This window comes from Pseudophryne corroboree, chromosome 2, assembly GCF_028390025.1.
Source record: "Pseudophryne corroboree isolate aPseCor3 chromosome 2, aPseCor3.hap2, whole genome shotgun sequence".
NCBI classification, from domain to species: Eukaryota; Metazoa; Chordata; class Amphibia; order Anura; family Myobatrachidae; genus Pseudophryne; species Pseudophryne corroboree.
The window spans coordinates 781337315-781355227 of record NC_086445.1 but is presented as its reverse complement, the minus strand read 5'-3'; the positions used below and the strand labels follow the sequence as shown (position 1 = coordinate 781355227).

At 44.8% G+C, this 17913-nt stretch overlaps 1 protein-coding gene across 1 annotated transcript in view; it reads right to left on the bottom strand.

Annotated features, from left to right (window-relative positions):
* The window catches only part of PRKX (protein kinase cAMP-dependent X-linked catalytic subunit), a 379007-nt gene extending 361390 nt beyond the window's left edge, over positions 1–17617 (bottom strand). Inside the window, exon 1 of the mRNA XM_063955511.1 lies at positions 16723–17617. Coding sequence (XP_063811581.1) covers positions 16723–16912 — 190 coding nt within the window. The 5' untranslated portion in view covers positions 16913–17617. The remainder of the gene's footprint in view (positions 1–16722) is intronic.
* Positions 17618–17913: the final 296 nt, after the last annotated feature.

The window sequence follows — 17913 nt, the reverse complement described above, 5'->3', positions numbered from 1 at the left end:
TGGAGAGCTATCAAAACACATTACATATTTAATCCAAATAGTGCACAATGTACACATAGTCCCCCTGCACCACACCAGAAAATAACAACAGTTTAAATGGTTTCAGAACAAAGGGATTCACCTTTACAGAATATGAGGGGACAGAACAAGGTCATAAGGTGGTGTTTGGTATCCCGCTGTAGGGTATTTTAAGGGTAACATTCCGGTGTTGGTTTGAGGAAGATCGCATGTTCCTGCAGATAGTTATGTGCAGAAGCAGAATATAGATATAAACTGTATTTACTGTACATTATGTATGCGGCGGGAATCCAGAGGAGACCACCCACAAGAGCAGTTAGAACAGACATCGCCCACCAATTCAAATCGACCTATGACCTCTCCTGTACTGTAAAAGTGCATTCCTGTGTCCAATGGACAAAGGGATTACAGTATCCATTGTATTGCTTTTGGAAGAATTGTATAAATAAAGCCTGCTGCAGCCTGGTCTGGCACAAGACTCACAAAAGTTATCTATCAGATGACCGGGGACCGGCCGGGTTGCGCAAGCTTGTCAACTCACGTATGTAACATTGAATGTAGCCATTTACTCTGTTATTTTGTATTGTATTATTTGTATTGTAACCCCCTTTCAGCAATAATCCACTGTGGTGTCGGAACCCAGCGGTTAAATCACAATTGGTGTCGTGTCTTCATTGCCCTGCTAAGGTTTAAAGTGTTTTATCATTGCATTGCATTACTGTAAAGGTTTAAAGCGTATTCATTGGGTGTGTGTGCGCTGTGTGTACTTTGTACCCCCAGCGCGGCGTTTGTACGCTAAGTCCGTACAGTGATACGGGACTCCGTACGCAAACAGTGTATAAGGTACGTAGCGTGTGTACTAAGTTTAGCGACCGCAGCGGCTAAAGGTTTAAAGTGTGTTTAGAGAGTGTATAGAAGGTATAGCTGTTAGTTCCAGTTAGATAATCAGCATTATCAATTGGGGGCTCTCCGGTTTTCCACATACTTACTACCTAACAGGTCACAGCAGACGTAATCTATCAGCAAAGGGTGGAAAGTTATCCTACGTATCCTTTTCTTGGTCGATGGATGCACTGAAAACCCTACTTGATTGCTGATTAGATGGAGTCTGCTCTGTATGGTTTGTAGAGATGCTGGTAGAACTCATAAGGTAAACAGGAAAAAAGCTATTTAAAATCTGTGAATTTTTTTTGGCGCAAAAAAGCGTACACAGCACCCATACTCTTTGCATACTCTCTCGCATTGTTGCAAAACAAGGTTCAAATAAGTCATATTGTGTTTGATTCAGACTGGATTGCTTATCTGTTAAGTAGGGTTAAAAGTACATTTAAAAGTTGCTGCATAGCATTGATATAGTTTTTATGTTTAACTCAGGCCTAAAATAACTTCAGGGGCTTGTATGATGTGTGATTTCTTTGTGACAAAGAAAGCCGCATGGTCTGTCCTCCATTTTGGACTAACCACATGGCCTGTCCACCATTTTGTGTAACCCTCATGGATGTGGAAGGGGGAGGAGCAACGGCCATTTTGGGAAGATCATTTTTTTAAATGGCTGATTTTCACTGCCCAGAATAATCGGCCCTCCTTGGTCACATCAATCACCATTTATGAGTTACCAATGCATTTATTTAACCCATGCCATAGTCAATTACAAATAGTTTCAGCTGGGCCTAGTGAAAGTTAATAGTAAGATGAATACTTGATGTAAGAATTACACACGGATATAAACAAAGTTTTTTGGGGGTTTTTTACCTCTAGGATTTAGTTAGAATCTGCTTGCTATAAGATAGCCATTGAAATGCAAATTAACCTGTGTAACTGATTTTTCTTAGCAATGAAAAACCACTTTTACAGGCAGGCAAAAGCACATAGCTTTCATATGCAAATTAGAAGCACTGAATGGGTAAAGGAGTCTCGGGAGACCAGTGAATGGTACATATATATAATTATAATTATGTGTATATTTATATCAGTGTATGTTCTGCAAGATAGCTATACAATCTGAATCATATCATTTAAATTATTGATTATTGCTAGAGTCATTATAGATCTGTGTGAAATAGGATACATTTGTTGCTATATAGGTAAATATATAGGTAAATTTGAAATAACAGTATTTTAAGGAAGTAAGCGTAAAGACACAAACGCAGTTCTGCATAAAGGTTTATACAGAAAGAAACTGTGTGGCGTGTTAAGTGAGCGATTATAGTTAATATTGCTCACATTTATAGAAATTGTGTGAGTTGTTTTATTGCGTACGCACATTGGTACACGTGTCTCGGACAAAGTAAGGGACACGCACGGTCGCGTGTTTGCACAAAGTGCGTAAGAATGCGGGCGCTGAGTACAAATTATACAATAGTGTCGTTTAGTTTAAAGGTGGGACAGTAGCCACGCTACAATAGCACAAGATTGCCCAGTTTCCAAAGTTTAATATAAAACTCTTATTTACTGTATTGCCTCTGGGAGTAAAGCTGCTTGTCTGAATGAATGATCATTTTCTGTACAGAAAAAAAAACAAGTATACCTGAGTGAGCGAACGTAAGAGTGAGTGAAATTTGAACCCCGGAATTCGGGATCCCGTCGTGCGGTACATCAAGTGAGTGGAGACTTGGTGGCGTGAGGCAGATGACTCACGTTAGTATAAGGTTTAAAACGCAAATCGTGAGGTGATTTGTAAAGGAGCGTGATAGTGCATTGTATTGCAAAGTATTGAAGTTAAAAGGTTTTTGGTATTGCGCTCCAGACTGAGGGTCCCAGTTTGTACAACGACCCGTGATCGTACGGCAGATAGGTAACAAGTACCTATATGCTGTGCGATTGGACCGCAGATTTGTGGTTGCGATATATATAGCGCAACTGGATACCCCTTTACGTGCTTTGCGTAAAATCGCGGTACCATTAGCACTGTATAGAGCATACGCAAGTGTGATTTGTGTATAAGTGTATAGGGAGTTTTCGCTGGTCTCTCTCAGGAAAATCTCCAACAGTGTATATTCACTGGAAATAGGTAAGTCACTCCTAAACACTTCCAGTGAATAGACATCAGATAGGGACCTCACTGGGTACGCGGTGGTCATTCTTGGAGTGAGTCGTGGTACCCGGCGGAGAAGGAGTGGGTGAAAGCGCTTTAAGAACTTTCACCGTCTATTCGTATTGTGCATTGGGGATTGCGTAATAGGAAAAAGTCCGCGATGGGATCCAATTGCACAAGCGGTGGATGTTTAACCAGGGTTCAAGTTGAGGTGCCGCGGCCCAAGGGGTCAGCAAGGTTTGTTATGTGTGGTAAATATGGATCACACACTGAAGACTTTTTTTCTGAATGGGTACGTATGACTGACAAAGATAGGGAACCATTCCCTAAGGTGAGCAGCTTTGAACCAGAGGTATTACAGAACTTAAGGTTAAAGATATGTCTGATTAAATCCAGAAAACAAAGGATTAGACATAATGATTGTTTAAAATTATGGCAGCAAGAGGGGGATATGCAAAGGAAATTAGCTCGTGTAGCAGGTTCCAAACCTAGCGGGAAAACAATGGCGACCGCACCACCACTACCGTATATTGCAGGGGAGAAGATGGCTACAGTCAATGGTATATCCGTAAAATATAGTAGTATGTAAAAACAATGTATTAACCCTAATTATTTTTTTGCAAGATGTATCCTGGTTTTTTTTAAGTCTTTTCAAGATTATAGGTCACAAGAGGATGATGGACTTGCTGGCAGATCAGTTCCTGTATTTATTTACAGAGAGAGAGAGAGAGAAATAAGATGCATTGGAGGGAATGGTAATTGTATCGCTGGCCTGTAATTGTATGTAACTGTATGTTTTAACTGCTTACTGTATGAGTTGTAACTATAGGTATACTGTACTTTGTAATATATATATTGAATCTATATTTTTTTTTTTATAACAAATATATCCAGCCAAATCGCAGCTCTCCTCCAAGCAGTCACCTCGCTGCAGGAAACTCAGGTGGGGCCTGTCCAACCAGGTAGAGCAGTAACAATATTCCCCAATGAAAGAACTGGTGAGGTCACAGCTACCGGTAAGTGTGCGACAGTTCATTGCAAAGAGACAACAACAACTCACAGTAAACAGATTAGGAACGGAATGGTAGGATTACACCCTGTCTTGGAAATAGTAACCCCCAATGGGGGAACCGATAGTCAGGGAATAATCCTCACCAGGAATAATGCAATGTATTGCCCGTGGCCCAGAGATGAGCTGCGATCAATCATTTCAGAATTCCCCGACCCTCGGAAGCATTTAGCCAGATGTCAGAAATTTTTCAGAGATCTGGGTAATGCGTATGAACCGACAAACAAACACTGGCGGACATTTTTTAAAGCGTGCCTACCTCCTAATATTGACACCCAAAAATGTATCACTGATTGTAGATTAGAGTCGGATAGTCTTATGACTGACAAAACACAATCAGGAGAATTTAGAGCAAATTAACATGCAACTAGAGTTGTATTTCCCCACAACTGTTAAGTGGAGGAAAAAAAAAAAATTCTCCATAAAACAGAGAGAAAATGAAATGACATCTGAATATTTCTATCAGGACCTGCAAATAATAGATAGATACATGGGGGTATCAGATACAGGGAACAATGCGAATCACAGGCAGTTAGCCGTTTCTGTATTAATGGACGGGTTGAAGGACACACTGAGGACAAGGGTACAGACCTCTCTACCAAACTGGAGAGGTATCTCAGTGGCTGCATTGAGAGAGTCCGCTGTCGAGCATGATAGGAACATCGTTAAACACAGGGAGTCACAGGGGGAAAAACTGATGACTATAAGTATAGGTGCACTTACCACAAAGCGACATCAGCCGAAACCCCAGACCCCTGATGGTAAGTCACGTGAAGCAACATGCTATAATTGTCACAAGGTAGGACATTACTCAAGGGAATGTAGGAATAAAGGTTCACATAATGTATACCGACCCCCTAGACCAGGATATGAACCACACTACAATACACATAATTGGGATCAGGGACCGCATAGGAGAAGTTACGAGCCACACGCAGGGGAAACAAGGAGGTACCCACCTAGGAGGGACTGGCAGACCTCTGAAAATTCTCAGCTACCCCCCTCACATATTGTAGCTGCCAGTGCGCTGCGGGAGGGTCTCACCACACAATAGGGGTTGGGCCACACCTGTAGTCTGCAGCCAGTGAAGTTGATTGCTAGCCTTGGTAGTGAACCTGAGGTCACGGTTGATGTAGCTGGTATACCATTACCTTTTCTTGTAGACACAGGGGCGGCCAGGTCAGTGTTAAATTTGACTGTAGGTATAAAAACCACGGGTAAAACAATTGCGGCAATGGGAGTAACAGGAACAGTGCAACACTACCCTTTGAGTAGACCTGCAGAGATTACGATAGGGCCCTTGCAAACCAAGCATTCTTTTTTGCTGGCGGCAGCGGCTCCGACTAACCTGCTTGGAAGAGATTTATTGTGTAAAATGCGGTGTGTCATATACTGTACTCCTGAGGGTGTCTTCTTGGATATACCCGAGAATCACGTTCAGGAAGTACAAGATATATTAGACACCCCTCAAAGGCTAATGTCGCATTCTGCTGTTACAGACAAGTGTCCAGCAAAGGTAGAGGAAATGATCTCACAAATACCAGGTTCCCTTTGGACCAAAGATGGACAAGACACTGGATTGATGGCGAATGTAGCTCCGGTAGTAGTGCAAGTAAAAGACGGTAGGATAGCTCCAAAAATCCCCCAGTATACTCTGAAGCCAGAGGTAGAATTAGGAGTGTACCCCGTCATAGAGCGGTTGCTACAACAGGGCATACTAGTCAGGACGTCCAACACGGCCAATAGTCCAATCTTCCCTGTGAAAAAAAGAGTGGGGGGAGGGGTTACAGGCTAGTGCAGGATCTAAGGGGGATAAACAAGATAGTTGAGAGCCAATTCCCCGTAGTGCCCAATCCAGCTGTCATCCTCATGCAAATTCCCCCTACTGCAAAATTTTTCACTGTCATTGACCTCTGTTCTGCCTACTTTTCTGTCCCTCTGCACCCTGACAGCCAATACATCTTTGCATTTACATACAGGGGAGTACAGTACACCTGGACTCGTCTCCCCCAAGGTTTCATTGACAGCCCAAGTATTTTCTCCCAGGCTTTGCATGACTGTTTACAATCCTTTCAACCGGAGAGTGGATCAGTGCTAATACAGTATGTGGATGACTTATTGTTGTGTTCTGATTCACTCGAATCGTCCTTGAAAGACACGAAACAGCTTCTGTTTCATCTTTCTCATACAGGACACAAGGTTTCTAAGGATAAGTTGCAGTTGTGCAAGACCAGGGTAAAATATTTGGGACATTGCTTGACTCAAGGACTTAGACATCTCACCGCTGATAGAATACAGGCGATTCGCGACATGACTCTGCCACAAACCCAGCAACAGATCCGCACTTTCCTTGGAATGTGTGGGTACTGCCGAAACTGGATCCCAGGGTTCTCCATGCTGGCTTTACCTTTGCAAGAAATGGTCTCTTCGAACAAACCAGATCGGATCTCGCACACAGATGAGTCCAAACTGGCATTTGAGAGACTCAAACAGTGCCTATCACAGGCACCTGCATTAGGTATGCCAGATTATGGGAAGCCCTTTGCATTATACGGTACAGAAAGTGCAGGGTGCACGGCAGGTGTCTTAACCCAGAGACATGGTGATGCCAGCAGGCCGGTAGCTCACTACAGTGCACAGTTGGACACCGTAGCGCGGTCTCTCCCCACATGTTTGCGAAGTGTTGCAGCGATAGCTTTGCTAGTAAGTAAAAGCGAAGACGTAGTGTTAGGACACAACCTGACCATCCATACACCTCATGCAGTATCAGCCTTACTAAACTCCGCCCAAACCAGACATGTCTCATCGGCACGGTTTACAAAATGGGAATTATCACTGATGGCCCCTGTAAACATCACCATTAAGAGATGCAGCGCACTTAATCCTGCAACTTACTTGCCAAGTGTGCATGGACAGGCACAAAGGGTGGAGGATGAGAATGAGGGTGAAGGAGGATTTAGTGCAGAGACTGATACGCATGATTGTATGGAATACCTGAACCAGACTTTCACTGCGAGACCTGACATCAGTGACAACCCACTGGAAGGCGTAGATTTTAACTTTTACACTGACGGTAGTTGCCACAGACAGACAGAATCGGGAGACTTGTGTACTGGATACGCAGTTGTAGACGACAGAGGTATCATAGAAGCTGAACCCCTGGGCCCACCGCACTCAGTACAAGTTGCTGAGCTGGTCGCCCGAACCAGAGCGTGTGAATTGGCCAAGGGTAAGTCAGCTAATATATACACAGATTCTAGGTATGCCTTTGGAGTGGTGCATGATTTTGGGGCCCTATGGCGCCTCAGAAATTTCATGACGGTAGCTGGCACACCTGTAGCGCATGCGTCCCACATAAAAAGGCTTCTAACAGCGATACAAGAACCAGATAGAGTGGCTGTTATCAAGTGCAAAGCACACACTTACAACCAAGACCCAATTTCACTTGGTAACAGCCGGGCAGACGAAGCTGCTAAATCAGCAGCCAGCACCCCCATAGAAACGAACATCACATCACTGATGACATTCAACACAATCAACACACAAAAATTAATTGAAATGCAAAATGTGTGTTCTTCACAGGAAAAGGCAGTCTGGAGGTCAAAGGGGTATGGCCAGGAGTCCTCAGGACTCTGGACAGGTGGACACGGTAAGCCAGTGGCCCCCAGAGCATATCTTCCAGGTCTAGCTCAGGCGGCACACGGTCTGACTCACCTAGGCAAAGAGGGTATTTGCAAGCTAGTGAGAGCCTACTGGTGTGCGCCAGGATTCTCTTCTCATGCAGGTAAGAGAGCAATGACATGCCTTACTTGCTTGAGGAAGAATATTGGAAAGTCAATACCAACAGAGCCATCCCATATCCCTCCGACAGACTGACCTTTTCAGGTAATACAAATTGATTTCATACAGTTACCACCCTGTAGGAATTTAAAATATGTGTTAGTCTGTATTGATGTATTTTCCAATTGGGTAGAAGCGTTCCCTGCTGCCACATACTGCTACATTCACTGCAAAGAAAATTGTGCAGGAATTTGTGTGTAGATATGGTATCCCTAGAATAATTGAAAGCGATAGGGGTACCCATTTTACAGGTGAAGTCTTTCAGGTTATGTGCAAACTAATGGGAATTAATAGCACGCTGCATACTCCGTACCGACCACAGGCGAGTGCGAAGGTGGAGAGAATGAACAGCACTATTAAGAACAAGCTGAGCAAAGTGATGGCTGAGACTGGATTGTTGTGGCCAGAAGCTTTGCCACTAGCATTGTACAGCATCAGAACCACTCCCAGGTCTCCCCTTAACCTATCACCCTTTGAGTTTCTTTTTGGTCGACAACCTCATGTAATGATAGACCCCCAGGATGATTTGAAATGCAATAATGAAGTGACTGTGAAATATTTGGTTGAGATGAGCCAGCAGTTGAGAAATCAAAATAGAAATCTAAAGCTGGTGATTCCTGACCTACCGAACAGTAATTGTCATGACATTGAACCTGGGGATTATGTAATGATTCGAAATGTTCTACGCTCAGGTTGCCTCATTGACAGGTGGGAAGGACCGTACCAAGTCTTGCTCACCAGTACGACAGCATTAAAGGTTGCCGAAAAAGAGACTTGGGTCCACTCGTCCCACTGTAAGAAGGTCGCTGACCCGGAGAGAACCCGTGACAAAGAGCAGAGTGTAGAGAACATCGTATCACTGGAGTGTCTGTTCCGGGAAGGTTGAGAGGCAGGACTGTTGAGACGGCACCTGAGCGCGGAGAACAACAAGACCAGAGGCGGTTGTCGCACCAGTTTTTTTTTTCTTTTTCCATCTCCCACTACCCTCCTTCTCTTTCTCCCCCCCCCCTTCTTGTCCCCCTTCTCTCCCCTTAACAAGATGGATCTACCCCAAGAGACTGCGTTTCGGGTTTTTCTGTTAATCCTGTTGTTGACCAGGACAGTCTGTTACGGTGAGGGTCCCAGAGAGGTCGAGCAAGGATCTGGAATGGGTTCTGATGGAGAGGATGGATTTGTAGAATCTCAGGAGCAACACATCACTCGAGCAAAGGCGGGTATCAGAAAGCGATCTGGTAGTCAGGGAGCTCGGAGGCACTGTGAAGGGTTATTGTCTGAGGAAAATTGTATTTGTAGGAATTATGAGAATATAGTCGAGGATGGGTGCATCCAGAGAGGTCAGTCCAGCCTTAACATCGACATGGACCGTCATCCATTGAGTGATTACCACTCACTAGTGGGTAAGGTCTTAAACCAGACAGAATGCTAGGTGTGCTCACAAGTACCTCAAGGTCAGAGCAAGTCAGGATTAGTACCGTACCCTTTAGCAATAGATGAGGTACTCAAATTACGGGTTGGGAGACCGGTGGATAAGAAATTCAATATTTCTAGGCCCCCTAGTTTGAAGCTCCACCAGTATCATATAGATAGGTCCTTATTGTGTTTTAATATTTCCAATTACCGAAAACCGGGAAATTGGGAAGTGACGTGGAATAACCAGACAATGACCTTTTCACACAGAGCTGATAGGATACCCATAGACTCTGAATTTGTACGCCAAATAGCCAACAGTGGGAGGTATTTTCGGTATAGGTATACTCGTGGAAGCAAGACCATGTGGGTTGGAAAAGTATCGCCAGGGTATTGTGCTCATATCATCCATCCTGATACTTATACTGAGCAGATGGGAGAACTAGGGATTGGGTTTTTCACTTGGAAAGTTTGTAATATGGTGATGTCCTATTCTGTCCCCTATGTTCTCCAGATGATGCCTATTTCATATGTGGGAGGAAGGCGTACAAGTGGCTTGCCCCGGGCTCAGAGGGATTGTGTTATATTGGGAGAGTACTGCCAGAGGTCATGACCATAACCCATGATAAGATGAGAGATGTTCACCGCAGTGCTCAGGCTCCTTATACTTATACTCACTATGAACACATCGTCAAGAGACACCTCATAGATAGGACAGAGCACGCAGCCTCTGATTTGATCCACGAATCTACCGGGATTCAATTCCTTCTCGCATTAGACATCACCCGTACTGCCAGAGGAATTATAAATTATAGGTATATCCATGCGCTAGCAAACTTAATAGATAATATCACTGAGATGTATGACGACACCTTCAGGTATACGGGAAGGGAGTTACAAGCTTACAAGAAGGAATTGATCCAGCACAGGATGGTCCTTAATTATATCACAGCCGTGACGGGTGGGTACTGTGTCACTTTGGCAACTCAATATGGTGTGAAGTGCTGTACGTATATTACAAACAGCACTGACGACCCCACGGAGATTATCGATCAAAAGATGGACGATATCTTGCAGTTGAAGTGGGAGTTCCGGAGGAGACACAACCTTACCCTGACGGCTGTGGGTAATGAGCTGACCGGCTGGGTCTCATGGTTGAACCCACGAAATTGGTTCTCAGGTTTAGGAGAGTGGGCTCAAAATTTTATTATGAGTGTAGGGAAGTTTCTCCTTTGTATCCTGGGAGTCGTCACAATTATTGGTTTGATATTTAGGTGTGTTCGAATTCTGACGCGGCGCAAGCACGGCACAAAGTTGATGAGTCTCAGTAGCAAGGGTACTGTTATAGCAGATTTAATTCATGACCCTTCTATAGAGACAGTGATATGATAAGGATTGCAAATGAATTTCATGGCCTGTTTCATTCACCTGTTTTTCTTTTGTCTCCCCCTCTGCCCAGATACACCCATCCGGAAAAGACATCAGCCCTACCCAAGAATGTTTATGTAAATGTTTATGTGAATGTATCTTATCTTCATCTCTACAACCTTCAGTTAACGACACACATAGTCAACAGGTGATATCTACATACACTAGCACTCACGTATGTTCCCCCTCCATGAATCATCAACTAAATGTGCACCCCATTTGTTGGAACAAGAAGCCGAAAAAAGCTCGGTAGTGTTTGTTGGCCCATTTACAGACCCTTAATACGGGATGAGAAGGATTTAATGTATACTTCGCAATACCTCGAAGCTTATTTAGAACATATACGGCACGATGATACATGCCCCTCAGACATGGATTCATACATACATGTTCTTTACTATCCCACTAGGTCATACATTTCCTACCTACCACTCTCCCCCGACCATCCAATACTTCTGTAGATATTGTGTAGATATTTTTCTGTTTAGTGATTAGATAGTGGCAGTTATTTGTGACTGCCAAAGGGTGGACTGTCAAAGTTGAAAAATATTGCAGTACACACACCACGTACAAACAACACACAGATGGCCTCCGCGCGTGTACTTGTTCTGCTGTGCGTGCACATATTCGCAATTTGCGTATGGTCGCTCCCGCAGTCGTGCGCATCAGCGCATGGTATGGTGTATTTACGGTAGAGTTTGTGAACGCATGGAGAGCTATCAAAACACATTACATATTTAATCCAAATAGTGCACAATGTACACATAGTCCCCCTGCACCACACCAGAAAATAACAGTTTAAATGGTTTCAAAACAAAGGGATTCACCTTTACAGAATAGGAGGGGACATAACAAGGTCATAAGGTGGTGTTTGGTATCCAGCTGTAGGGTATTTTAAGGGTAACATTCCGGTGTTGGTTTGAGGAAGATTGCATGTTCCTGCAGATAGTTATGTGCAGAAGCAGAATATAGATATAAACTGTATTTACTGTACATTATGTATGCGGCGGGAATCCAGAGGAGACCACCCACAAGAGCAGTTAGAACAGTCATCGCCCACCAATTCAAATCGACCTATGACCTCTCCTGTACTGTAAAAGTGCATTCCTGTGTCCAATGGATAAAGGCATTACAGTATCCATTGTATTGCTTTTGGAAGAATTGTATAAATAAAGCCTGCTGCAGCCTGGTCTGGCACAAGACTCACAAAAGTGATCTATCAGATGACCGGGGACCGGCCGGGTTGCGCAAGCTTGTCCACTCACGTATGTAACATTGAATGTAGCCATTTACTCTGTTATTTTGTATTGTATTATTTGTATTGTAACCCCCTTTCAGCAATAATCCACTGTGGTGTCGGAACCCAGCGGTTAAATCACAATTGGTGTTGTGTCTTCATTGCCCTGCTAAGGTTTAAAGTGTTTTATCATTGCATTGCATTGCTGTAAAGGTTTAAAGCGTATTCATTGGGTGTGTGCGCGCTGTGTGTACTTTGTACCCCCAGCGCTGCGTTTGTACGCTAAGTCCGTACAGTGATAAGGGACTCCGTACGCAAACAGTGTATAAGGTACGTAGCGTGTGTACTAAGTTTAGCGGCCGCAGCGGCTAAAGGTTTAAAGTGTGTTTAGAGTGTATAGAAGGTATAGCTTTTCGTTCCTGTTAGATAATCAGCATTATCATTTGTCTGGACCTGCATCGCCCAGTTAGCGTGGCAAAGCAGGTACATACAGCTGCGGCATGCATCATCTCCTCTTTTGACGAAGATGGAGCGTTTTAATTCTGTTTGGCGAATTTCGCTCTCCCTCTTCCGGCGGGCCACTTTCACTGACCAGCGCTTGCATACATTCTGTGCATGCGCTGGTCAAGTTCCTCTAAGCGGCAACTGTGGCGTTATTGAAGAAAAAAGAAAAAAGTATTGTTTTTTGAATGCACAATCTCTAGCTGCAGCTGTCAAAACGGTCAGTAACACTGACTGTTCATACATTTGCTTGCACATTGGCACACTATCTTGTAGATATGTGTACCTATCATTTAAACACACAACCCACATTAATACATGTGGGGAAGTGTTATCTGCAGCACATAACATGCTTAGATACCGCTAAACCCCATGATGCAGGATCATACATCTCCCCCCAAATGCGTCCCACCAACGGTGGGATCCCAGCTGCCGGAAGGCCAGCGGGGAGGCGAGCTGAATGAAGCCCCTTGCAGGCTCGGTGGCTCACAGCAGGTTATATTCCCACTCTATTGAGGGGTACTCACAGAGAGATCCATGTTTAAAAGCTAAGCAATCTGACTAGATTGCTTAGATTTTAAGCACAGATCACTCGTGCGTACCCCCCACAGCGATAGCAATGCGCGGCCCCGTGCAGGCCAATCTAGCACGTCGCTCATTTCACCAGTTGGGTGAAATGAGCGGCCACCGGCATCGCTCAGCACACATCGTGCTGTGCTGAGCGGCGGGAGAGATCTGTGCTGAGCGGTTCGCTCAGCACACATCTCTCCCATGTATATCGCCCTTAAGGGTGTCGTGGACACCCACGAGTGGGAATATTCCCTGGTGGTCGGCATGCAGACCATCAGGTTTTTCAGATGCCGGGATCCCGGCGTAAGTAATGTGAGACCGCCGGTCACATAAATCTACCACCACCCCCCCCCCCCCCCCCCCCCCCCCCTACCCCTGAATAGCCACTTTAGAGTTCACAATCCCATTTAGTACAAGTGAGAGCAAAAAAGGTACTAAAATCTGATGTATATGATAAACTTGCGGAAAATCCCTATCTTAAGTTAAAAATGTCAGGGTCACCCCCTGAATGACACTTTGAAGTTTTTAATTTTTTTTAAATTGGCCAATTATGACAAGTTTTGTTGTGGTGAAAAAGTGCAAAATGATGGAAATTTGGGTACAAGGTATGGGACAGGTATATTGGGATGCTTTATGAATGGGACAAGTGTTTTTAGACTTGCAGGTGGGAGTATCAGTCTGTTTCCACTTTTTTTTTTTTTAAATGTTCCCTAAAATGACCCAAATATATACTTATACCCAATTGTATGTACCCCGAATGTAATTTTAGCACCTATTTTACTGAAAAACATTGCTTTCTATTATCAAGAAATGCATATAACATCATTTGACCAAATTTAAATATCCCAAATACTTTTATTATGACCAATAATAAACTTATATACTGTTATCCTATCTTAGTTTAGCTTTTTTGGGGGTACAGGCACATTTCCCCATTTTCCCCTACACTTTTCACTGCTCGCAATCCCATTTTCACGACTTTGCAATTGAGTAGGCAAATAAGTCGTGGAAATGGCAAGCGTGGTAAATTACAATTAATCGCAATTTCACCACTAATTGAATTCGGCCCTTAGACAGGTGGATACAAGCCTACTTCAATCTCTGTATATAAAATAGGAGCCTAGTAAAAAAAATTAGCTGATTACATTTGCGTGATGACCTATTCGTGGCTGCGGTATGACTGTCATACCCTACAGCCACAATGATAGGACAGAAAAGGACCAAGAATAGGGTGTAAGTATAATAGGATGGGTAAGCAGGATGGCTGAGGTAACACCGCAAATACCGGTTTTATTTACTAGTTACATATACACCCAAAATAAGAACAACAAATGTATTTGAGCTGAAAGCAGAAAGTCATACAAGACAAATATTTGTAGCTATATGTATTAATATATATTTCAAAGCATAAATACTATAATGCCATAAATGCACAATATTAACAACAAATTGTATTACCTACAGCATAGGTAAAACTTATGTCTGTACACTTTAAGGAGGTACTTCTCAAAACCAGTACCGGATTTGAGAAGCACTGCTCTAAAGAAACGCAACTATTTTTTACATCTTCAAATACTTGTTATAATAGTAAATATGTGATATAATACACAAAAAAATGCTAACAACTGATCTTGACTTTGATATTTTGAAATTATCCACGTGTATGAATTCTCAAGTAATTACTAAACATTTATGATAATCTGGGTCATTTCCATAACTTGCAGTAGAAGTAGGACAGTCTAAACACAAAGGATAAAACAGTAAATATGGAAAGAAAACATTTACAGTATGGAACGTTGTACACAAAAGCAAAGGGCACGCTGGATCTTATTTTGGTTCCTACTATGGTCTTATACAACTGGAGGGGAATTTTGGTCTGTTTCTTTACCACTGAGAACACTAAGAACAACGGTGGCAGTCATCCAGACTTGCAGTATCGCAAATTATAGAACAATTAAGGAGTTTGCATGTACAATATAGTTTTATTTATTTGACATTAATGTCTGTTCAGCTTTGACAAAATGAGAGGAACCTCATTACTTAATCACAGTTATACTGCAGGACTACATCTTAATGCATAACAATAATTGCACATTATTCTCATTAGTCAAGCAATAACGGCATCTATTATACTTGGACATTTGGCCACCCATGTATTTAGTTGAGCATTTGTAGCTTAAATAAATAATAGAACCTCTGTGGAAGAGCAAAAAGCAGAAAGAAGAAAATAACTGTATCCCCCAAAGCCAGCACAGTATTGCCAACAAAATACCATCCTATTATAAGTGGAAGGAAATATTTAGAGGTTTTGAGGCTAAACAGAAGCCAGTCAGACACATTCTGTATGTACACACAAAATGTCAAGCAAGGTACCAGAGGTAAACTTTTAGTCGCCATGTAAACATGCAGTATTTTCAGATTGAAAACAATTGATTAGTCTCCCTTAAGTGCTGGAAAGTCACAAATTCCAGCACTGTATGTCATAAATATAATAGCTGGTTGATGAACTGAAAACAAAGATCTTTCAGAGCAGGAAATGTGTTGGAACACTTCAGTGGAACCTAGTGCTCAGTTATGCAGTATCCCATCACCTGGGAACTCACATGTTGTCAAACTACTAAAGCACAGTGTACTAGGGCATTTAATAGGATGCAAATGTATAAACTTAATGTTAGCCATACAAATACCATTAGGGTTGATTCAATTCTCTGACAGTTGAATAGTGCCGGGAATTAGCTCCCGGTGCTATTCAATACAGCACCAAGTGACAGTCAATTGTCGGGAATTCTTCTCTCACCCCCGGGAGATGCAAGAGGAAATCCGAGAAAAGTGCTGCCGCATGGCTGGCGCGAGACTGATTCCGTCAGGGAATCAGCATCGCGGCGGGGAGTTAAGGCGGAGAATGCCCGTTCTCCCGACAAATCAACCTGTTAAGTCCGGGAGAACGGGCATTCGCCAACTTAACTTGAGCTGAATTGAATAGCGACGGGAGCTAATTCCCGGCGCTATTCAACTGTCGGAGAATTGAACTGACCCCATTGTGTCTACAATACAACATGAATGACAACTAATTATTTATATCATACCTGACTGTGTCATCACAGGGCTGACCCACTTATGTTGTCATACAGATGTAGGCTGATGACACACGGTGTAACCACAGAATTACAGAATGTCTGCTGGAAGGAGTACACCCTGACACTGACACAAAGTATTGCTGTATGGAGGGAGTACACCCTGACACTGACACAAAGTATTGCTGTATGGGGGGGGAGTACACACTGACACAAATTGTAACTGTATGGGTGGGGGGAGTAGACACTGACACAAAGTATTACTGTATGGGGGGGGGGGGGGTACACACTGACACAAAGTATTGCTGTATGGGGGGGGGGGGGTACACCCTGACACTGACACAAGGTATTGCTGTGTGGGGGAGTACACCCTGACACACACCCATAGTATTACACTAACCTATAGTATTACAGTAAGAGGGAAAGTTCAACCCGACGCTCACCCACAGTATTACAACATGGGGAAGTGAAGTACACCCTGACACTCACCCACAGTGTTACAGTATGGGGGGGGGGGGGGGGGAGAGTACACCCTGACACTCACCCACAGTAGCCACGGTGTCAAAGTCATCCAACTTGTACTGATGCTGCAGCTCCGGGCAGGCGGGTGAGCTGCGGCCACATGCAGTCAGCCCGAGGCACCCGGGACTGGGGCTGGCGACACCTCCATCACAGCTCCCCTGCCCGGCACTTCTGGAGCCGGACCTGGCTTTTACTGACCCGGCTGCCTCCATCGGAGCCTGGGGTGTGATCGGAGCAATAAGCGGCACAATGGGCAGGAGCACGGAGACTCAGTGAGGGCAAGTGTCTCCGCTGAGAGTGCCGGTAACTAGTACCATGTGAGTCCGGGAACAGCGATCCTCTCACTGGCCGCCCCTGGGAGCCGGACACGGAGAAGCCCGAGCCTCACTGTGCGGTTGTGAGGAGCCCCCGGTGCGGGCAGGTGGCACTGCCAGCACGGATCGGTCTGGAGGAGCTGTCAGCCGGCATTGTGTCTGGCGCTGAGTCTACTCCGTGTATGCGGCGCTGGGGCTGCCCGCGTCCGCGAACATCACAGCTCCCCGGGACTACAGCGGCCCCTGCACGGGCTCTGGGCGGCCGGCGTCCGAGCGGAGTCTTTGTGCCCCGTGCTAGAGGCTCCCGTGCAGTGTGGAGCTGGGGGCACGGCGGCCTCTGGCTGCGGAGCCTGTGGGCACAGCGGTGCCGGGCAGGGCGCTACTAGCGGATTCTGCCACTTTCTGTGCCCGTTTCACCACTTTGCAGCTGTCTCCGCCTCTTCCCTGCACATTCAAACTGCGGCTCGTCTACACAAGGAAAGATGCCAACAGGGGCGGGACCTGCGCTGCCCAGCCCCGCCCCTGACACACCCAGCGCAGCCCGTTACGGCCCACAGCCACAGTAACACGCCCACACTCGTGGTCGCCGGGCATAAGCAGAGCCCGCCCTCCCACTGTCACATTGCCGCATGGAACCGCCTACTGGCTGCCGCTAATCCTAAAGCCCCGCCCACTTACTCCCCAGTGATTCATGTGACCTACCCCTGCAACCCGCCCACTCCTCGCTGCCCCTCGCCGCTGCTTTGTTTCTGTTCTTGCTCAGCCAAGTGCTGGGGACACCGGTGGGCGGGGCATGCGTTACTAGTTCCTATCCGATGGGCGCGACTGAGAGCACTCCCTGTCCCGCCTCACGCCCGCCCTTATGCCTGACTGTTAGGCGTACACTAGGCACGGAACTC